Below are 23,687 nucleotides of genomic sequence, written 5' to 3' on the forward strand. Positions count from 1 at the left end.
GTGCTATTGACACAGCTTTCACTGGTGTGGATACACTGCCAATTCCTTAGCCATCCACCCACTAGACATTTCATTACTTCTATTTTTGAGGTTTCAGTAAATGTTGTCATGAGCATCTTTGGTACCTTGAAAGAAGGAAGAAAGCAAAAAGATGAAAGAAAGTCTATTTGTTTAAACAAACAGGTATACAGAGGAGAAAGGAAGGTAAGCCTGGGTTTACACCCCGCCTATAATCTGGGACAAGCGTTCACAGATACTTGCCATTGACTTGTCAGTGACCAGTGCGTTCCAAATACTTGTCATGGCCTGTCGAATGCCAAGGTTGGGATCAAACTGGTAACGATAAAGACGCGGAACTAGCTGAGGCAGGAAAGGAGCCAGCTGTTCTCCAGCTCTGGTAGCAATTACATTAAAACCAAAAGCAGCACCCTAAAAAGACAGTAGCAAGGTGAAGTGGCTCAGACACACCTATTGCAATAAAATATTAACACATTAAATACCACACAAGTTCCCCTCCTAGCCTTGTCCCTAAAGACATCCTGATTTACCGAGTGTCCAGTATCAACACTATACCGGCTCTGGGGTGGGACGGAGCTCTCTCACCACAGACGTGTACAAAACACACTGCGTTATCAATTGTCACCGTCTGCCAGTGAGGCAGGTTTGATTTGAAGGGAAGAAAAAAAAATAAAACTGTTGGGCAACAGCCACTTACCTTCCTCGAGTTCCACATCGCATGATGGTTGGCTAGATTCATAAATTTATACACCAGATCCGGCTGACTAAGATCACTTGCCAGAGAACAGAGCTCCTTATAAGTAGAGAGGCCCTGGCTTGAAAACAAGAACCAAAAAGTACACAGTAATGTATTTCTCTACCTCCAGTCTAACAAAAATTACACTACCAGTATTACTAGACATTTTAAAATTACATTTTCACTAAATTTCCAATATTGAGTTATCTCTTTACCACATAGGCAGAGAACCAGGGTGAAGAGAAACTAAGAAGTCGCCTAATTCAGTTCTCAGCAACAGCTGGTGAATGACCTAAGGTACATACGATGCCCGTGCGGGTGGAGCCCTCGTCACCTCTGAGGCAGCGATAATCCTTCAGTACACTGTGCACCAAAGTCTGTGGATCCTGACAGAGCCGTCTAAAGACAACTTCTGTCTTCCTTACGTCTTTTCTAAGCTAGAGTGATAAGAACTTTTTTGAATCGCCCTCCCAGTCCAGTCCCGGGCTCCTTGATGGGTCAGGACCTCGTAAATGTGGGCAGCAGTTCAGCTCCTTCTTGGCTCCTGGCCGCGTCCTGCCCCCTTACTCCCCAGGTGAGGACCCCGGGGTCCCCTTCAATCAATTCCAGCACACAGAGTTCCATCTCAGTCTGGTTTCCAGGAAACTGAATCTAAAAACCTATGCTTTTTCTTTGAAGGGTCTTCTTCCGCTAACACACAACACTTCCCACAAAGCTGGAAATCAACTTGGTGAGTGTCCTCTCCACTGGACGGAAGGCGTCTCCAATGATGGGTGGATTTGGCACACTTACCCATCAGGGGTTTTGCCAAGGCTTCCTCCCTGAAACACCACTGTCTCTCCGGAAACTTCATGTTTAGCTCTAAACGAAAACAACAGCAAGAATTTACATGAGCCTGAAAATTTTCATACTGCCATTCAACTAATGTAAACATTTCAGCTGTAAACTGATAAAATCAACTCCTTATTAAGTATCTACAGTGAGCAAGATGTAAAAGCCAACTCGCCCTTCCCATTAGCCTGAGAATTCTGTAAAATAAAGTCTAGGAAGAACAAATAGATTCTCTTCACAGATCAGACTGTGTGGGATATGCAAGTCCTCTTTCCTGTCTTCATTTCCGTTTAGCCAATCATAATTATGGTACTTCTGTAATCCAATGCTTTACCTGTCCCGAGATCATTCAGTTTTCAAAGCCTGAGTTATTGGCATGTTTGTAAACAGTAATTGAGTTTACTTTCTACACAGTATACACTGGATAATTAAACTGCTGTCCACAGCGTAGCAGGTGACGACTTGCAATTTAGAAAAGGCTTAATAAACAGGAAAACCAAAAGCTGAACTTCCCTTCTTTCACTGCGTATTCTTGGTATGTACAAAGCTTGCTCTGCGTGTTCAAATCTGAAGTTTCCAAGTTCACTGTACCTTTTGCCAGTCATCAGTGTTTCTACAAGAGTGGAAACCAATTCCTGTTGGTCTTGTTCATTGCCCAATTCATACACCAACCCAAGGCCTTTTGAGGCAACATCCTGGCTCAGTTCTACACAAAAGTCAGACAAAACAATATTCTTTTAAGAAAAATTTGTTCTCTAGCCATCAAGTGAAAAAAACTTTAATAAACCTGTAACATTAACCAAAAATGATATCAAAGCAAAGATATGAAAACACCATCAACCTATTTTGTTAAAAAAATGTATTAAATCATCTGAGTGGACAGGACACCAGCCAAGTCCCTTAAATGAGAACTGCATTCACACAATACCCAACTCACAAATCAAGCCAACCCTGCTGGGCCTCAGTGGGCAGTGCGCAGTGACCAACGGTCAGCGGATGCAAGGTGCACACACGAGACGTAATCCATTTCAGGAGAACCCACGGGTAATTTTTAAATGAAAGCTCAATATTATATCACATGTTTAAAACAATTTATAAAACAAAGCTACTATTTAAATATCTAACACATATATTTGCACCCTCTCCTAGCTTAAATCACAAAGGGAAAAAATGAATCCTAAATAGGAGAAAGCTATTATTAGTAGAAGCTACGAACGTTAAAGATAGCCTCGGCTCCACTTTCAAATGCAAAACTGATCTAATGAATAAATGATTCATTAATGAATAAAATGGATGGGCTTCTCAGGTGGCGCTATAGTAAAGAACCTGCCTGCCAATGCAGGAGACATAAGAGATGCAAGGGATGTGGGTTTGATCCCTGGGTCAGGAAAATACCTTGGAGGAGGGCATGGCAACCCACTCCAGTATTCTCGCCTGGAGAATACCATGAGCAGGGGAGCTTGGCAGGCTACAGTACATGGGGTTGCAAAAAGTTGGACACAGCAGAGCAATTAACACACACAATGAATAAGTACGTAAGAATCAAGTTTCCTGTAGCCTTCTCTTATGGTCATAATCTAGATTTTTCAAAATTTACGATACAAGCTTAAAGAAGTTTGGAAATCAAATATTTACCAATAACTTACCATCATTTTCTGACAGAACAGAAACAAATGCACTCTGGATTTCTTTAAGATGAGACTGAAATAAGAAAAGAGACATTCAGAACACTGAAACTCTACCCCCTTGGGAGACTGAGAATCTTGCTCTCGGGGTCCACACCACCTGTGAAGGTGGCCAAGCTACCTGAAGGCTGTACAACTGACAGCAGTCCACTCACACAGTCCAAACCTCCCCGTCCCCCCACTTCCTCTGGCTTTACCCCTTCAGGTTAAGAATCATCCTCCAGTGCATATACACCAGGGATCAGCCTTCATTCCTTCACGTGTAGCTTACTTCACAGTATCTGTTACTGGTTAACGGCCCTTACCCCATACATTTCCCTCCGACACCTATTATAAATATTTCATAAACAGCCTGCAGCAGAGCTGCATCGCGCTTGGAGATGGCCTACCTTCACTTCACTGTGGGTACTGAGCTTCCTCACAAGGGAAAGGAGCCAGATGCACGCTGCTTGCCTCACATGTGGGTTGGGACTGACGATGTGTTTATTTAAAATCACATCCAGCACCCAGGGGACCACATCATTAACTTTGGCTCCTAGGGAAGAGAAAAGAATGACAAGAAGCAAATTAAAATAACTGAACAGAGCTTCTGAAAAAAATATCAAATGTTAATCAACATTTACTCAACAGAACAATCCTACAACATATTAATATCTATACAAATAAGGTGCTTAAATAAATTGTGAAGGAACTGATAATCATTCACTTCAGAACCCAGCATAAACTAAATAACCTTTCAAAGGTACTCAGACACCCCTAGTTTCCTAGAATGAAAAATTATCACCAACATGGGGGAGGTTAGGCATATGCAATGGTGGAGGGTGTGGAAAACCTCTGCGCCTTCCTCTTCATTATGCTCTGAACCGAAAAAACTTCTCTAAGACACTATCTTAATTTTTTTAATATCCGTATGATTAATGTAATTTTACTCATTTAAATCATGACTGCAGGAGAAAAAAGTTATTTCCCTTCCTTCATATTCACTTTTGAACCTTAACTGCACATTCAGTTTTTAAAATAAATGGGTTTTTTTGTTTTTAAATTTTTATTGGGGTATAGTTAATTTACAATGTTGTGTTAATTTTGCCTTAATTTTCATGATCCCCATCTTCTCTGGTGTCAGCAATTTTTCTTTCTCTGCCGTATCCTTCCCATCTCCCACCTAAAAACTAACACGAAAACCAACCTCTATTACCCTCGCCTTCCTCCTCCAGCTACTACACCACTGTTCTCCTTCCCTGTCCCTCCAGAGCTCCCCAAGCTCAGCACTACTGAGGCCGGCAGGATTAGCCTCAGCGGGACCTCTGGCTATGGACAGCCATCCTGTGCCCGGAGGATGTTCACAGCATACAGGAGATGTGAAGTCACTCTATCTGTAACGTGCAGTCAGAAAGTGCACATTCCTTCACCTACACAGTCACTAAAAGCCAGAGCAACTCAGTGGAGAGACGTACCTGCAGCATGATTGGCACTGTGTGATAACGAATCAGGGGTGGGCTTCCCTGGGGGTAAACAATCTGCTTGCCAATGCAGGAGACACAGGTTCAACCCCCTGGTCTGAGAAGATTCCACTTGTCAAGGAGCAATTAAGCCCAGGAGCCTTACTGAGCCTGTGCTCTGGAGCCCACATGCCCCAACTCCTGAAGCCCAAGGACCCTAGAGCCTGTGTTCCACACAAGAGAAGCCACCACACTGAGAAGCCCAACACTGCAACTAGAGAAGAGCCCCTGCTTGCCAGCAACTAGAGAAAAGTCCACACGCAGCAACAAAGACCCAGCACAGCCAAGAAAAAATAAATAATATTACTGATGCAGGAGGTAGGATGTGGGAGGGCAGTAAGGCTCCAGAGGGAGGGATGTATGTCTAATTATGGCTGATTTGCGTTGCTCAACGGCAGAAACCAACACAACATTATAAAGCAGTTTTCATCCAATTAAAAAATCAATTAAAAAGGAAAATTACAAAAAAAAAAAAAAAAAGAATCGGGGCACACAAAACTTGGGAGATTGCTAGGCCTTGACCTCTGACACTGGCTAAACACCCCAAGGAATCCTCATGGACAGAGCACAGGTTTGAAGGGAATCGACAGCTAACTCCTCGGCCTCCTTGCCAGAGGACTAAAGAAACGGTTCTTGCTCATTTTGTGCTCCGTCTCCTTTAACCAGCTATCTTTCTTGACTGAGCCGAACTCAGAAGACATATACAATTATTGGAAAAAGAGTCAAAAAAAAAAAAAAATGGAACGTATATATTTTTTCCTCTGGCTTCAGAGGTGGTAACAAGAACAGAAGAGAGTTACGTGGTGGGAATAAACGCATTAATTGACTACAAGGTACCGGCGGGGGGCGTATACTCCTCCTCGGTCACCAGCCAGGCATCCCGGGCAGCCACAGAACTAGTCCCTGTCGCGGCACTGGTGATGGCTTCACCGATGGTGAACTGCAGTTCTATTTGCTTGGCCTGCAGTGAAGGGGACAGAAGCCAGGGGTCAGAGGGAACATTTTAAAAACATCCATTTCCATAAAAAGGCGGCTTACTAGTCTTGTTTCTCAGCGTGCTTTGTTTGTTTCCACTCTTGCCTGGAACGCTCTAACAGGATGGTTGGAAACTGGGGCAGGGTGAGGGAACAGAGCGCCCAAGAAGGACTTGAGGATCTTTTCCCAAGTCCACGTTGCACTTTTCACCTAAGCAGAGAACCAATAAGCGATTTTTAATCTTTGGAAGACTGGAATCATTCCCTTGGGGAGAAGGGACAGACTGCGAAGCCATACACATCTCGAGGGAAATTCTGTCTCTCATCAGTTAAGTTTAACAGCACTAAACTCTGAGCCTCAACATCGTTTGTAACATGAGCATAAATAATACCATCACCCACCTCATTCAGGCCATAGGGATTAAACAAGGTTAATGTACAAACGGCGACTAGTAGACACCTGATTGGTAGTAATTGTACAATAACATTGGCCTTTATCACTGACAGACATCTCCTCTCTGTACACTTAAATTACATGACATCTGCAAGATCCTCTCAAATGGTTGTCAGGGCTTCCCTGGTAGCTCAGTCGGTAAAGAATCTGCCTGCAGTGCAGGGGACCCGGATTAGATCCCTGGATTGGGAAGATCCCCTGGAGAAGGGAATGGCAACCCACTTCAGTACGTTTGCCTGCCATGGACAGAGGAGCCTGGTGGGCTACAGTTCTCGGGGCCACAGAGAGTCAGAACGACTGAGAGACTAACAGACAGACACACACACACCTCGAGGCTTCGAAGAGTCAGAAACAACTAAGAGACTCACTCACACTCACTCACACACACACACACACACACACACACACACACACGGGGCCGTGAAGAGTCAGAAATGACTGAGACTCACAGACACACAGACACATGCTCTACCAGCCAAGGGCTTTAGGCTTGTAAGGCATCAGGTGCTGACACCTCACGCCTCCTTCTCTGAGGAAGAATGATCCAAGGGCTTTGGTCTTACAGCCTTCCTGGTCAAAAGCTTCTCTTGGCAACTCTAAGCTGAGAAAAGCTATCTCAGCACAGAGGATCTCATAATAGAGGTTCATTTTATGTGCCTGTTTTTACACGTTCACATGTTAATACAATGTAGTTGGCATTACAAACAAAAACAAAACTCCCTAACTCCATCTGTGAAGATGATATGTAGACTTTTAACTATTCTAGAAATAAAGAGTGGCTGAATAGAGATCATTACATTATTATTCTCTCTACTTTGGTGCATGTCTGAAATTTTCCATAATAAAAAGTCAAAAGAAAAAACAACCACAAAAAACCTTTAGAACTCTGTCCTAGCTGACTGTGAAGATATTTTGCTTCTGGTTCTTGCTCTTTTTTTTTTTAAATCCTTTACTCTCTCCAGCATATTTCAAGCTGTTCATATTTCTAAATTTCTAAACTCTTATAATGTCCTCAGTAGCAAGTTAAGAATCGAGACAAACCTTCATTTATCTATATAAAACTGGAAGAAACCCATCTATATCACAGATTTAAAAAAAGAAAAAGGATGAGAAACCAGACATCACAAACTTTTCCCCAAGAGATTACAATGTCAGTGATATCCAGGGAGAATCTGACCTGAGTTTAATTTCTTGTCAAAAAATTTCACCTCAAAAATACTTCATCGAGACTCTACCAATCACACCGCCTGGCCCCAGTTTTATGGGCTGCAGGGTTACAAAACAAACTCTGCCTTCAGTCTAGTGGGCAATTAGAAACTGTGATAAATGTGAAGAAAAATATGGAGAGGCAAGAAAGCACAGAGAACTAACGAATCTACCCTCGTGTGAAGGGCCAGGGGAGTTTTCCAAAGAGGTACAGCAACAACCTGAGAAAGAAGAAGTAAATAAGGGTCTTTCAGAAGCTCAGAACAAAGACAGACAAAGAGGCCAGTGAAGAAAAATGTGAGTAAGTGAAAAGAACCGAAGCCCGATTGGGGCCAATTGTGTTGAGTCACTGATCACACTGGCTAGCAGCTGTCTACTTGGAGGTCTTCTCCACCACACTGGACGTTTATCTAGAAGACATCAGACTCAAGAGCAACCAGAACACCAGCACCTACTCCCCACAGCCAGCTGACTGGGTGTATTTCCCCTTCTACTCACCCTGCACCACACTTTACAGAACAAATCATGAGATAGGGACTTCCCCACACAAGTGACTCAATCAATGCCATGTCTAGCACAGCCCACAGCTGGTACTCAGTAAGCACTTGGTGAATGAATGAATAAAAGTCTCATTTTAAAACCTCACAACATGCAAAATTCCAACAATAAAAAAATGCCTTTTGTCTGAATGACTTAACAATCAGATAGCAATATAAATACCTCCACAGAATCCATCAGACCTTGCAAGAGGAGCTTCTGGTGAGGAAAATCTCCATCCCCAACTGGAAAATACCCCAGTGTTTGGATAGCTCTTTCTTTCATCTGGAAGAACAGAGAAATTTTTTTTTAAATGAACTATATAACAGCTTGGCCCCAGAAAAATGTCTTCTGGGAGAAAAATGAGAAGGTAGGGTGGAGGAGTCTGTCTAACTAAATGCATCAGTGTTTTTTTTTTAAGCATTCAATTTTACAGAATTATGTATATAATACACTGGAGGTTGAAAGACACGAAACTAAGTTTATTAAGGGTCCACCACTACAAAAGAAGGAAGCACAGTCTTTAGCTCAGTACCCTACAAACCAGAACAGTTATAAATGTAGACTCTGGGCCCAGAAGAACCTAAGATCGGGTCACAGCTAGACCATTTTTAGTAGCCTTTGAGGCTGTGTGACCTCAGGCAAGTTACTTCACTTTTCTGAATTTTCCTCCTCTGGGAAAACAGAGATGACAAGCATACCTACTCCACTAGGCCTTCTGAGGATTCAGTTAACAAAAGCATGTGAAGCACTCAGCATATGCTTGGATGGTAATGACTAGCTAATAGCAGCCAATAAAAATTACATTGCGATCTTCTCGGTAAGTTTTAAAAAATAGCTAGATTGAGAATAAGATTACATATTTATTAAACTTATAGTAAACTGAGTTTTTCTGTTCATTAAATCATCTTACATTTCAACACTGAGGTACTCTTATCCCAAAGAAAAATTTTAAAGTCTGTGAAGGTTTTTATCTAAAATTAAAATACTATAAAGATCCTCTGGGCTTCCCTGGTAGCTCAGACAGTGAAGAAACTGCCCAAAATGTAGGAGACCTGGGTTCGATCCCTTAGTTGGGAAGATGCCCTGGAGAAGGAAATGGCAACCCATTCCCGTATTCTGGCCTGGAGAATCCCATGGACAGAGGAGGCTGGTGGGCTACAGTCCATGGGGTTGCAGAGTCAGACACGACTGAGTGACTTTCACATTCACATTCAAAGGTCCTTTTCCTCAGAGATGACTCACACTGCTTACTAATGCCCAAACTTATTAAAACCCACCTGGTTATAAGGAGGCTAAGATTTAGATCTGGTCTGAAATTATAAAAATCATATAACTATTTAACACTTTATTACCTACCTTTTGCATGACAGAAGAATAAACTTGATGCATTTAATCTTTACCCAAATCTTAACAAGTTATGGGCCTTAATTGGAGTAACTGAGTCAAAAGGGCACACATACCAAGGCTATATACAAATCACCCACAACTCAAAGTTAAACAGTTTTTAGAAGAGAAGGGTAAAAGTAAGAGACATGCCTTATTTGTTTCTTTACTGGAGGGTATTCTGTTTAGCAGGCTTTCCACAAGATGCAGCTTGGTAAAGCCCGACCCCTCACTGGGGACTGGGAGGGGACCATTTCTGCCAATTTCCCCCAGGGCTGTACAGGCAGCAATCGCCAAGAGAGGGGAGGTACTATCCAAAAATGAGCCTGTGAACACATTTACACAGAAGAGAATTATACTTTATCACCCTTGGAATACAAAGCAACCAGAGACGTAATTGAGATTTTCTTAAAGACAGCAAATAAAAATCAAAGTCTACAATATATTCTAGTTGATAATTTGTTATCATTTCTTTAGTAATAAAACACCACAGAGTGGGGTCCTTTTTTGACATTTAAATTTTTTCCCATAATGGAATCACCTCTGTTAAACAGAAACAAATAGAAAAAATATATGGAAAAATGGGAATACCTTCAGTGTTATTAAAAACAGAATTTATTTAACATCAAGATTTTGTGAAAAAGCTTGTGTGTTTAGAGTGCAATGCTATAAAAAGAAATTAAAATGTTACAATAAATTTTAACCTCATTCAAAATCTTATAACCTGTTTATGCTGACATCCACATCAGCATAAACACGTTAATTACCAATAGTTTCTGTGGCACTCTGAATGAGCTCCTCTTGTTCGGGCAGGAAATCAGCATGTGTCTCCACGTTTGGCTGCTCTGCCATTTTCATTTTCTTCTTAGCCAAATATCTTCCTACTGTGAATCCCAGTGCAAGCAAGGATCCGTGCTGTATCTCCGGGCTCTGGATTTAACAACACAACAGCATATGTCTTGTCTCCCTCTCACACATGTGTGAATGCACTGCAATAACTGTGTTTATCACAGTCATCTCCCCCATAAAACACAAGGCCAAAGAATAAAGTGATCATGGGAGGCTCCATGGGATGTTAATAAATCAGCTAGCGAACAAGAGAAACCTAGAGTTTCAAACACAGAGAATTCTGAGAAGTTGAGTTTATATTTGGATTCCCTAATCCCATACTTCAATTCTGGTGAGGTGACTCCCTCAATGCTCTCTGATAAGCACACACGCTTTCTTCTCCCTTATAACACTTACATAACTATGCCATCATAATTTCCAAGCATGATTTTTCCCCTACTGCCAACAAAATACAACGAACTAGAGCCTATTTCTAATTGCAAAAACCTCCAAACACGGCAGGCAATAGAATATTTGAAAGCACATGACTTCAACAGTGTTTCCTGATGGGACAGGTACAAAGAGAGGTGACAGGAGATGGGGAAGAAAAAAGGAACCAGCATTTCTGAGCACCAAGTACTACTAGAGCTTCTCGTGTATCTACTCCCCATTCTCGTCGTAGCACCGAAAACCGTGCCTGTGAGACACAGGGCACGCAAACTTGTCGACTGGACTGACTGGATCCATGTGCTATCTATCTCATTTCACCTTTACCATCTTAAAAGCAAGCAATTTATGCATTCATTTTACAAATGAGAACATAGAAAAAATATATTAGATGCTTTTGTAAAACCTCTATTTCACACACACACACACACACACACAAAGATAAAGGCAAAACTGATCACATACATGATTGTCCTTCGTAGTCTTTATCAGCTGTTCTATCATTGACTTTAGCTCATTTCCCGACACTGTAGATACTACCACGGAATAAAACAAGGCTGCCAGTTCACGCATCTCTTCTTTACTGCTATTCATCAGACTCTGAGCGAAGTAGAAAGAAATATGTACATGATAAAGGATCATCTCCCTGCTGACAACTTCTAACGTTTAAAGTTAAAAGAATACATGATACATTACAACGTTCAAGTTACTGGTATTTTTGAGAAAAGGACACAATCTATTATTTAAAAACAAAATAAAGCCCAGCTACCCTCCCTTTCTGAAAATGAGCATTTTAGATTTGAGGCATCTGATGGACGTGGCCCATGGGAAAGAACACGTGGTTGCAGGTGGCACCTCTGGCCACGTGGGGGCGCCCTTGCACCATCCCTGCCCTCTGGACCACAAGGGCACTCATTCTCCCTTCTGGCAAGTTCCTGCACTTCCCTGGGTCCTTAGAGGACCACCCCCCCCACTGCTCCGCCCCAACCCCAATCTATTCTTTGGGAACTTCTTCCTCTTCAAGAAAGAAAGGGACCTGCATGTGCCCGAATGTCACTGCAGGATAAGGGGCCAGCAGACTTCTGATGTTACCAATTCTGAATAACAGAGTCACCGAAGGCCTGAGCTAGGCACGTCCTGTCCTGAGAGGAGTGCCTTGCCTCAAAATGCACCTTCATCTTTGGAGAGCCTGTGCATGGGCCAGGAGGGGGCAGGAAGTGCCAGTGCTAAAGAACCTGCCTAAGCAGGAGACATAAGGGATGTGGGTTCGATCCCCGAGTCATGAAGATCTCCTGGAGTAGGGTATGACAGCCCACTCCAGAGTTCTTGCCTGGAGAACCCTATGAACAGAGAAGCCTGGTGGGCTACAGTCCATAGGGTCACAAAGAGTTGGACATGACTGACCACACACAGGGTAGACCAAAATATCATGCGCATTTTCATCAAAGATATAAAATATAAAACAGGTGGAATTAATATACAGCTGATCTAAAACAGAGGCTTACATGTTTTCTACAGAGAGCCAAATGATGCAGCAGTTCTACTCTGCCACTGTGTTAATAAAAGCAGTCACAACACACGGGTGTGGCTGGATTCCAGTACAATTTTATTGACGCTATCATTTCCACATGTCAGGAAATTTTACTTATCTTTTGATTCTTCCTTCAACCCTTAAGAAATGTAAACACTAGTGTTAGCTGGCAGGCCACACTAACAGGAGGCAGGACAGATGTGGCGCACAGACCGCAGGCCAATGACCCCTGATCTACAAGGCCAAGGTCTAAAATCATTTTAAAATCAGCAAATCTCCACAGAGTAAAAAATCTTTTTGAACTAGATGCAATTTCATGAGATTAGATTTTTTTAGAAAAGGGCAAAACTCACTCCTCTTGGTAAATTACATTCATGCATTCACACTTAAAAGAATCTGTACATTTTACCATAATTCACACTGTACCTTCCAAAAAGAACTGCATTATGTAGCACAAGAGGTACATAGAACTACATAAGCCAGACCTGTACTAAGACAGATTATTCATTCTACTCAACTGAAATTCAAATTTAACTGAGTATCCCGCATTTTATTTGCTAAACCTGGCAACTCCTTCGGTGTGACCATGGGAACCAAACACTCTCCAACATGGTTGGTGGAGTCTGAATTGGAACTACTCATGGCTCAAATGGTAAAGCGTCTGCCTGCAACACAGGAGACCCGGGTTCAGTCCTTGGGTTGGGAAGATCTCCTGAAGAAGGAAATGGCACCCCACTCCAGTACCCTTGCCTGGAAAATCGCATGGACAGAGGAGCCTGTAACCCATGGACGGCAGGCTACAGTCCATGGTGTCACAAAGAGTCAGACGTGACTGAGCAAGACTTCACTTTCGCTTTCACTTTCTCACATGGAGGATGTGTGCTGTCTAGTAAAATTGCATCCATGTGTCCTCAATTCCGTTTCTGCAGAATCCAACTAAAAATACACCCACTCGTATTCAAAATGACAGACTGTTCATTGCAGCAGTCTGGAAGTACCCTAAATGACCATCAACAAGGATCTAGCATAATTCCAACTCAATGGACATGAGTTGGAGCAAGCTCTGGAAGATGATGGACAGGGAAGCCTGGCATGCTGCAGTCCTTGGGGTCGCAAAGAGTTGGACACAACTGACCGACTGAACACCAAGAATAATTCCACAGCCATAGAGTGGAAAATAAAAAAGTTGTTAAAACAAAGAGGATGTTCTCTCTACAGTCAATGCAGGAATAAGTCCATGTTCTAAAGCTAAGTGAAAGAAGGTACAAAAGAGTGCGAAAAAGTATTGTGTAAATACTTTTCACCTGTATGTGAAAAAAGGAAGAAAAATTTAAAATGCTGATCTCATCTGCGTCTATACATGTAACTAAACTCTAGAAGGGACGCTGTATACAAATAAGTGATAACCTATATGTCTGTCAGGTGAGAGAGGAAGAGGCAGGAAGTGGAAGGAATCTGGGCAGTCGAGAGACAGAGAAAGATGTTTTACATAATGTTTTATTTAAACTATACAAAATGATTACTTCTTTATTTTTAAAGCAGAAAAATAATTCTTTTTCACTTATATGACTCTCAATTCATCTCCCCCTCTCACCTAAATAGATCACTGCCACAAACAATAGATCACCTGACCTACAAGCTTCCTAGGAAATGTATGATGATCAGAGTTTTCAAAGTGACCTAAAGGCAAAAAAGGTCACAGGAACCCTGGTAGGAAGGCGAAATCATGACACTGAAGTTTAAAACACAGAGAATCAAAAAGAAACACACAGGCAAAGGATATACCTTTATCCATTCAGTTTTGTCTACGAATTTGGTGGCCAACTTTTCTGGATACACTGAGACAGCTTCCAATAGACAGTACATGACTGGCAAACCTAAATAAGAAGGAATTCAGAAGCATTTTAATTTCAAGAAAACTGATACATACAGGGATCACTAAATTCCTTCAAAGCATAAGGTTACATCTTCAGGAGGCATTTCCCAGTTTTACAAAACAAACGTTAACCTGAACACAGTATGTGACTCAATACAGCAAATTTACAGCCTTGTTGTCTATAAAAAGATGCCCTGTTCTTCACTCCCACTTTCAAAGTAAAAATGTATTATCTATTGTTAGCATTTCTTTCTGCAAAGAGAAATAGTGTATCAAAGCCGAAATTAGACAAGTTTAGAAAAGAAAGATTCACGTTCGGTTATAGGAGAGAGGAGAGAAAATAATTTTGGTGAAAATTGTCAGCTGAGTTTAAAATTAAGATTTTTGCTTAAGTGCTTTAGTATCCGTCCTCGACATCATGACCTCCTACCTCCAACACCTGCTAACAGCTGCTGAAGCAGGCCAATGTAGATCTGCACAGGGTTGGTTTCCCCACTCTTGGAAGATGAGGAGGAGGGTGTCGCCTGGCTGCCTGACATTAAAGTCCGTATGTAGTGTCCAATGGCTGGGGCGTGGTCTTGCATATCAGCTAAACTCTGAGAGGTAGGCACCACCCCCGCGCTGTGAGCCAGGCACATGCGCAAGTACAGGACGATCTACGGGTGGAAGGAAGCAGGACACCAGATAAGCTTCTCAAAAAAATCAAGGTGGGAGATGTTCTTCAAAGTGACAGTTCCCAGCTTTGATGCCCCCACCATCCTTCACAAAGCTATTCAATAATCCTCACAGTAGCTGGAAAACATGACTCAATATGTGAACTGAAAAAACTATAATTTTACATAACCAGCTTTTATAATCCAAAGAGTGCTTTTTAATAGAGTTTAATGGAGTTAAAATGCACACTCAACTTTTAAAGTCTAAAACAGGTATAACGAAAATAATTTTTTTTAGAGATGTGTGTGTGTTCATGAGAGAGACAGACAGACACTAGGCAGAAACCCAGGGCCGATGACCTATTCCTGTGGAACTCCAGTTGAATTTAATCTCCACCGGCATAAGAATTTGAGAAAATGGGTTCAAATCATCTACAGAAGAGTAGCTACGACATCATTAAAAACCTCTGATACAAATTAGCTACTCAGGAGTCCTCTGGAAGCTCTTTTCCTTGACAGCTAGAACAGGACTGGCAGCAATTCCATCGTGAGTATTCTCACTCACCGTGAACAAGATTATCTCTTGCCATTTATCTCAAGCCAATGACTGAAACAATAGAATTTTCCTTAGTAAATGAGGTAAATTAACCTAACCTTCCAACCTCCAAAGCTAGATACTCCAAATAACCTCAATATATCGTTGGCTTTAAATTCAAATCTAATTTGCTGTGACTTCCCAATAGCATTCAATGTAAAGTATCTAGGTCTCTCATGAAGAGAATCTCACTGAGATAAATATATTTCTTGACTCTGCTGTGAACTAAAACACCACCAATTATCAAGCACTGTTTTTCCTAATAAACAATCTGATATAAAACAATAACATCACTGTATGGGTTTTTACCTAGAACACAAAAAATTCACGGACATCTCTTTGACTGTGACATTATCTTTAAGAACGTTCTGTAAAAGCGAAAGAGAAATATACCCCGGTCCTACCTCTCCAAAGGCTGCTGGGTTAAATGGAAGGACAGTGGTCCCAGTCATGTACTTGGCTGGTGTTTTCATTCGATGGGAAGCCTAATAAAAAGAAACCCCCCAAATCAGTTACTGAAAAACAAAGCACATGTACCTTTGCTTGACTCAAAAATAACTGTATTTCTAGCTATGTTATTGTCTGCTACTATTTTTTCTAGTCAAACATTTTTACATTATTCATGCTTGATTGTGCACAGACCTCAAACCCTAAGTGACAGATGTGTTGCCTTTTGACTGGCTTCTTAAAAAAGAAGAAACCTACAAATTAACTACACTTTAATTAAAAGAAAGGAAAAAAAGAAAAAGCTCCAAAGATGACACAGTAGGAAGTAAAAATTAAAAGAATAAACCTACTCCGGGCATCTACTGACACAGTCGCACCAGGGCACTGAATGCCGGCTATTTTCATTAATAATGAAGGTAGAAGAAAAATATTAGCATGAAAGCACCTTTTGCCCCCAGTTATGGCAGTGCTATGGGGAAGAGAACCATGGTTGCCACAAACTGCCCTCCGACACCTGTAAGATGTCTGTCTACGCAAAAAGCTAGGACCACCAGCAGAGATGAAGGCAGTAAGCTGCCCCCCAGCACACTTACAGAAACATTCATGTAAAAACGCGGGCAGGTCTGGGTTGTGACTGCCAATCCTCTGTCTGATCTACCAGTAAACAGGAGATTTGCAAAAAGCAGGTATGAAGTTCTCTCATGGACACAGGGGGCAAAAATCTGAAGTGCTCCCTAAAGTGCTCTTAAATTTAAACTGCCTTAAATAATGCCCTTAAAAATAAAAAGATATATTTGGGGGAATTCCCTGGCAATCCAGTGGTTAGGATTCCATGCTCTCACTGCTGAGGGCCAAGGTTCAATCCCTGGTAGGGGAACTAAGATCCCACATCCCACAGGCTGCATGGCATGACTTAAAAAATAAACACAAAAATAATAAGAGTTAATATTTTTAAGCATGTCTTGCCAAGGGGAAAAATTTTAAACACAGCCAAAATGTTGAAGAGCATAAAAGAAACTAAATAATTTAGATTTGGGCAGATTAATTACACTTGAGATTTATATTTTTCTCATCTTGTACCTCCCTCTTATTGTAAATACTAACATTGTTAGAAACTTTACCACTGTTCACCATTTAGCGATTAGCATTTTACAAAGTGTCACCAAAAAAAATAGTATGTTTATTTTCATCATTCACTATATGACTCAAACTAATAATATGAAAGTAAATACCATACCTTTTCTTGGATATAGTATACCATTTCTGGGAAAGATGGCATCTGCTTAGAAGTACTGTCTTTCCTGTTTCTACCAGGAAGACACCTTAAAACTCGTTGTGCCTCTCCGTGAACTTCTTCCCGCCTTCCGAAAAGGTAAGAAAGATAAATAAATTTCACCAACTGGAGAATGATCATATGAAGACGAAGAGCGACAATTTATCTGGCATCTGTCTTAAGTATATTCTTGGCTACATGCAAAGAATCATAAAATACTTGAGAAGCAACCACTTCTTTTTCGAACTTTCATTAGTCACGTGGCTTGCATCTTCGAATTTTACCCACAGGAAATAACAAGACAGGGTATGACTACAGGTCTGCATGCTGTGTCAAGGGGGCCATATTTTTAACTCTAATACACTGCTTCTAAATTCCACAGACTAATGCTACGAAAAACATAAATTTTATTCAATTTTCAACTTAATTTGAAATAAACCCAAGTTCATATCAACACCTTTGAAACTTACGGGTCTCCTGCAGCTAACAAGAGCAAGTATCTGGAAGGAATATGGTCTGAGGGAAACACCGTGCTGGCAAATTTCACAGCCACTTGTCGAACTTGAACTTCAGGCTATTTGACACATAAACACACACACACAGACACATAACACAGAGATTAAAAAAAAAAAAAAATTCAAGTAACAACTCATTCCAGTCAAGGTAAGTAGTTTTAACTGTAAACAATCAAAATTTAAGTTGATATTTCAATAAATATATCTAAATAAATAAAAATCTTTTTAGTTGAGATCCTTAATCACGTTGTTTAAAAGTCTCTGGAAAAAGGCATTATTTAAAAAGTGCTTTTATGTCCTAAGGGGATCTTCCAAGTAAAGCAGGAAACCCCACCAAGACCGCTATCAGAGAATCTCTCTGTAGATGCCCATACTCAGCCCGACCATGGGACCAAGGTCACAGGGGCAGTTTCCGGCCACCACTTCTGTTTCCTCAACTCTCAAGCTCTCAGTCACATGAGTGAAATTCATATAGTTTGCAGGGAACACAAACAGAGCCTACTTGGAGTCCCTACAAATCTAAAGTAAAATATCGCCAACACTTTCAGGTTAGCTCTAAAATTAAAAATGACTCCAAAGCAAAATCTCAGCTCATATATCCAATTGGGGCTTCTCTGATAGCTCCGTTGGTAAAGAATCCGCCTGCAATGCAGGAGAATCCAGTTCAATCCCTGGGGTGGGAAGATCCCCTGGAGAAGGGAAAGGCTACCCACTCCAGTATTCTGGCCTGAAGAATTTCATGAACTGTATAGTCCATGGGGTTGCAAATAGTCGGACATGACTGAGCAACTTTCACTTTCACCTATAACCAATTAACTTATACAGATTGAGACTGCAATCTATAAATACAAAGTTCAACCAGAAAAGGCAGCTGTAGAGTCTAACGATGCTGAAGCTTTATTCTCATGTACCTTCCCCCTGGGTCAATCCTCCAGTCACAACATAAGTGAGATGAGAGGTGCTTAGAAACATGTGCTCCCTCATTCATCCAGGTGTTCTTCCTCTGCAGCATTCCCTTTACAGGGCAATATACTAAGGACTAGTCTGTATGATTTAGCCCTCAGTCTGGCTGCCTGACATGGAGTCTGGGAAAACAAACCAAATCACCTATGACTTGGTAATATTGTTACGTGACTTGATCTGCTTAAGTATAACCAGTACCCATGTGCACTACACAAGCATTCCATTTTCTTATGAGGTTACTGATGAAGAGTTTTAAGTATTTGATTCTAACGAGCTTCCAAATAAGCCTATACTACTTTGCTCATGTTATATGACCATGAACTAGGTACACTGGACACCAAGAGCATTTAACAATGGGACTCTCTATATAATAAGATTCCTGAATGTTCATAATTATCCTGTTCTGTTTCAACAGAAGCCAGACACGTTTCTGAACCTTTAGTAATTCCCTCAATATAAATATGGAAGCCAAATTCAGTGAGATGCAAATCGTATTAATCTCACCAATATTTGACATTTTCCCCTCTTTAATCTCCCTTTCTATTCCTACAAATAGAGGTCAAAAAACTGACTAAAGCAATACATAATATACAATTTTATACTGTGTATTATATACCACATATATACACGTGTATATGTATACTGGGCTTCCCTGGTGGCCCAGACGGTAAAAAGTCTGCCTGTGAGGCGGGAGATCTGGGTTTGATCCCTGGGTTGGGAAGATCCTCTGAAGAAGGATATGGCAACCCACTCCAGTATTCTTACTTGGAGAATCCCATGGACTAAGGAGCCTGGTGGGTTACAGTCCATGGGGTCACAAAGAGTTGGACATGACTAAGTGACTAACACTATGTGTACATAAGCATAGAAATTAAAAATTCTCTTACAAACTTCCACAACAGGCAGATGAAGAGGACTAAAAGAAAGAAGAGTATGTATGATGGTACTGGCTTATTTCCTACAGACTCATTTTAATACATAAAATCTGTCTTTCCTTCTGCTCTTCTCCCCCAATGCTACCTACAGAACTCCACTCCAAGGGACTGTAGGGCTCAGCTACCACTTCAAAGAAAACACTTCCAACCAGGAGAACGTGACATTAAGAACAGTTCTCCAACAAGGAAGGCTTTAAACATAAGGCCTCTGTGCATATCACTACTCCTTCTCTAAAATCATGTTCCCATAACGAAGAATTAAAAACATATCACATTAGAGTTTTCCATTCAAACAGCTATTTTCTATGCCTAGTTTGTGCCTAGAAACCTTGGTTTGAAAGGCAAGACTGACAATAAAAGACTTTACAGGGGCAAAAAACAAAAACAAAAACAAATCATAAATCACAGTCCAAGGGAAAGCAAATACTCCTCTTCATTATTAAGAAGAAAAGCAATTCAAATTTTGATCATAAAAATATAAAATGTGTACACTACCAGCCATTGTGGTTCACACAGTTGGACCTACCTTTATTAAATACGAGGCCACAAGTGCCTCCATGAGAGTCCGCTGTGCGCCTTCCAAAGTACTGTAAGCTCCAACCATCATGGATAATGCTTCTTGAATAGCGAGTCGCGTCTCGGGCTCTTCCTGTGAAAGATGATAAAAACAGTGTTCCCTTCACGGTTGAGCTTCCAGCTGAGCATCCCAACAGAAAGCACACACTTGCCAGGTGTTTCCCTACCTTACACAGGGCTTCAAAAAGCTGCTGCACGAGAGCTATATCCTTAGTGAATAAATGTGGCATTCGACTGCAAAAGAACGTGAGACCATCATTACTATAAAACATTTCCATAAGGCAGAAAAGAACAAAACTAAACACACATGTTCCTAAACTTGCACCTTCACCTCTGGGCGCCATGTGAGCACCACTGGTTACCTCCCCAAAGACCCAAACATTGTTTTAAAGTCAACATTTAATTCTACTGTCTAATCCAAGTAACTCTAGATTAATATACGTGTTATCCAGATAGTGTCACTAGAATATTCCATGCATTCAGTTAACATTTCTGATTTTGAAATAAAGAAAAGAGATGAGACTAAATGCTATTTAAGGCTACGGTGACAAGAAGCTCTGTCAACTGCATGCCAGCACACAGAGGACAAGGTCTGTTGACAATGCTGTGCTGTATCAGTTGATCTGAAATGACTGTCTTCTGAGCCCCCAAACTCCTTCCCTACACAGTGCAGAAGAGCCCAACCTAGCTTCCACAGGCCAATGCAGAACCTGTGCAGGGGTGCAGGCAGCGCTTGGGCCACTGAAGATGCTGCTCCTCTCACCCCTGCTCTGAAATATGTGAAGAAAGAGGGAACCAGGAAGAAGTGGGTGCAGGAAACCATACTAAACAAAGGAGAAAAAAAAAAATCCACCTTTGGAAACTCAAGAATCGTAACACTATCAGAAGAGAGAATCACTAGAAAAACCCTTGATTATTGATATTAAAAATGCTAGTAATAAGTCGTAACAAGAACACTTAAGATCAATCAAATGTCTCTGTAGGGTACAAGAAAACTAGCACGTTAGGACACAATCCAGCTCGAAATCTCATTTCAATGCTGCCATTTAATACGGTAACATGTCTTGAAATATAAATTAAGACGTCTCACATCATTATCCTTCTAAATAACCTATGGCCATTACATAATTTCCTTTCAGAATCATAACAAATTTACTGTCCATCCATTATTAAATGCCACAATTCTTAGTTTACCAACAACGTATCTCTCACTGAAGAGGAGTTTACTCACCTGGAGAGTTTTCCAACAGCTGAATATGCCATAGACAGTAGCTTAGGGTCCTTGAAATTAAGAAAAAAAAAAAAAAAAGAACAAAAAAGCAGACAGAACAAAAACACAGTAAACGGCAAAACCTTTTTGCTGCAATGAAATGCATTGTTTTACTCCTCGTTAAACCTAGGTCTCACTGTGCCTAACTACATGATACCAGAATCTGAACAAAACAAATAAAAATGTCCAAACCCAGGATGCATCAGACTACTAAAAAAACAAAACCAAACTTTCCATCCCCCACTCACTCCAAAAGGAAAATGCAGAGGTCATAGAAAAGTTCTCTTCACTGATGCTAACTTCAGGATCCTTTCAATATTACGTAACCTGCAAATACCAAAATTCACCACCAACATACTAGGAAGACAGCTTAACTTATTAGAAAATTAATCACTTCCCAACAGACTAGGATCCACCCTCTCTCACCCCAAATTTCAGGCTCAGGAGAGCAACTGTCTAAAAATCTGCACTACAGTAAATTGCTTCTTCTCATATCTTTCACCTTAAAAAGTTAAAGGAATCATAGTATTTGGGTGAGTTAGTGAGGGTTCCACTCAAGATACAAACAGAATTTTACATTGCTTTATGAAAATCAGGAGTCTGACATTACTCGGAACACAGCAGCACTTCTGTGAGCTGAAGTTTATACACTTCACAAAGGATTCACACACCTACATGGCCACTCTTACGGGCTCATCTGTTGGGAAGACATGCAGGTGTCATCTGGAGGTTAAGATAATTATAGCCCTGTAGGTTATCTGGCCACTCTAGTCTAGTTTCAAATATATAGTTTCTCCCCCAAAAGCCCCAAAGCATTTTTATTTCTACCAGCCATCCAAAGCATGTATCTATGCCATAAAAATAATCTGAAAGGTTCCCAAGGCCTTAAGCATCATGCAAGCTCTGCTCACTCAACAGAAGAAGACAGGAGAGTCAGGCCTAGGACTGCCCCAAAGCACAGCTGTACAACAAGTGAACAGTTTTCAATAATAATAATATCCACTAACACGTCTTCACTGTGCTAAATTAGCTCATTTAATCTTCACAATCATCTATAATCATTTAATCTTCACCATAATCCAATTAAATGATACTATTAGCCTCATTCTTCTACTAAAGAACAGAGGTCCGAAGAATTTAAGTTATTCACAAAGGAACAAAGCTAGGATTCAAACTCAATTCTAACTCCAAATGGCAAAATACTGGCCACTATACTACTGCAAACATGCATTCATATTTAGCTGAGACTTAGGAAAAGAACATTAACTAGAGTTCTTAAAACTTTACCTTTTTTCTTTTTAGCCAATTCCCTTGGAACACTAGAAATGGTAAGAGTGATACAGCAAGAAAACACAGGATTTGAAAAACTACAATCCAAGGAATCCTCATCCCACTTAGCTTAAGGAATCAAAAATTTACTGAATGCATGTTTTGACAGTTTTGAATCAATAAAAGCTCAGTCTCTTAGCATTAACACTGTTTCTCAATACAAGCAAATCCAAACAGACCTATATGGAAATAAATCACAAAATAAAATCTAATTCTTTTCATTCCATTTTTGCACAGTTTCTAAAATAAAATGTACCTTTTTACATAAAGAAATGATAAGACCACCTCAAGGTCCATATCAATTTTTAATGCTTATTTCCCAAAAAAGGGGCAAAAGATGGTGGTAATTTCTGAAATTTACACCACCTCAAAATGTTAAGAAATGATGGAACAACAGCAAGCTTTAACTGTATCAACATACAGACCAGGAAAGTTTATAACAGAATTTAAAAACTAAAATATTAACAAAAATTAAAAAAAAAAAAAAACCAAGTCACTTACTTCTTTATATTCATTGATTAGCTTGGTGAGACCATTCAAAAGCATTGGACCTAATGGCTTAATCTTGATTTCTGGACAGCTTGTTAAAAAACAACACATACACAAAGCAAGATGTAAGAATCTCGTAATTAAGTATTGTTTCAGATAATTACTTAAAACAGAGACATAACTGATATAAGTTTAAATCATCTATCAAAATGTGACATATTTTAAGGTAAGCAAACACATTTTCTTTCTAGGTAAGATGCTCTTACATCCCTACATTGCTCCGACTGGCTTGAAAATTTTATGAACAGTGCAAGAAACTTACGTTACACAAATGTGATGCACAAATTGCAGGGATAATGTTCTTAATTTTGAATTTGTATTTGTACCAAAGAGTCCATCATACACCACCTATGAAAACAGAACATCAAGAATACCAATTAAGAAGAACAGCAATTTATTATTTTCAAATACAACTGAGGATTCAACAGTAGGTCTTTTGTACTACACTTTGTTCTTCAAAATTAATGCAGTTCTCTTTCACCAAGTATTTTAGCTGATGGCCGTAGGAAGCCAACAAGTAGCTTCAATTAACAGTCTGGATAACAAACACAATGGTTGATGGTTCAAGCCCGCG

The 23,687-nt window shown here is 40.5% G+C and overlaps 1 protein-coding gene across 4 annotated transcripts in view; it reads right to left on the reverse strand.

The window, feature by feature from the left end:
• Window positions 1–23,687, reverse strand: part of ECPAS (Ecm29 proteasome adaptor and scaffold) — a 110,144-nt gene that overhangs the window by 29,438 nt on the left and 57,019 nt on the right. For all 4 annotated transcript variants that reach the window (XR_009738211.1, XM_061426482.1, XM_061426481.1 and 1 more), the window contains 21 exons: window positions 23,376–23,461; window positions 23,066–23,144; window positions 21,197–21,246; window positions 20,133–20,199; window positions 19,916–20,038; window positions 17,447–17,550; window positions 16,941–17,064; window positions 15,661–15,741; window positions 14,439–14,664; window positions 13,918–14,009; window positions 11,067–11,201; window positions 10,094–10,256; window positions 9,480–9,652; window positions 8,124–8,225; window positions 5,607–5,730; window positions 3,660–3,805; window positions 3,232–3,286; window positions 2,177–2,291; window positions 1,547–1,615; window positions 716–833; window positions 262–429 (listed from right to left, as the gene is read on the reverse strand). Coding sequence is in view for 3 of the 4 variants with exons in the window: in XM_061426482.1 (XP_061282466.1) it covers window positions 262–429; window positions 716–833; window positions 1,547–1,615; window positions 2,177–2,291; window positions 3,232–3,286; window positions 3,660–3,805; window positions 5,607–5,730; window positions 8,124–8,225; window positions 9,480–9,652; window positions 10,094–10,256; window positions 11,067–11,201; window positions 13,918–14,009; window positions 14,439–14,664; window positions 15,661–15,741; window positions 16,941–17,064; window positions 17,447–17,550; window positions 19,916–20,038; window positions 20,133–20,199; window positions 21,197–21,246; window positions 23,066–23,144; window positions 23,376–23,461 (2,400 nt within the window). In the remaining variant the exon portion in view is untranslated. The remainder of the gene's footprint in view (window positions 1–261; window positions 430–715; window positions 834–1,546; window positions 1,616–2,176; window positions 2,292–3,231; window positions 3,287–3,659; window positions 3,806–5,606; window positions 5,731–8,123; window positions 8,226–9,479; window positions 9,653–10,093; window positions 10,257–11,066; window positions 11,202–13,917; window positions 14,010–14,438; window positions 14,665–15,660; window positions 15,742–16,940; window positions 17,065–17,446; window positions 17,551–19,915; window positions 20,039–20,132; window positions 20,200–21,196; window positions 21,247–23,065; window positions 23,145–23,375; window positions 23,462–23,687) is intronic.

This window comes from Bos javanicus, chromosome 8 (genome assembly GCF_032452875.1).
Source record: "Bos javanicus breed banteng chromosome 8, ARS-OSU_banteng_1.0, whole genome shotgun sequence".
In the NCBI taxonomy this organism is placed as follows: domain Eukaryota; kingdom Metazoa; phylum Chordata; class Mammalia; order Artiodactyla; family Bovidae; genus Bos; species Bos javanicus.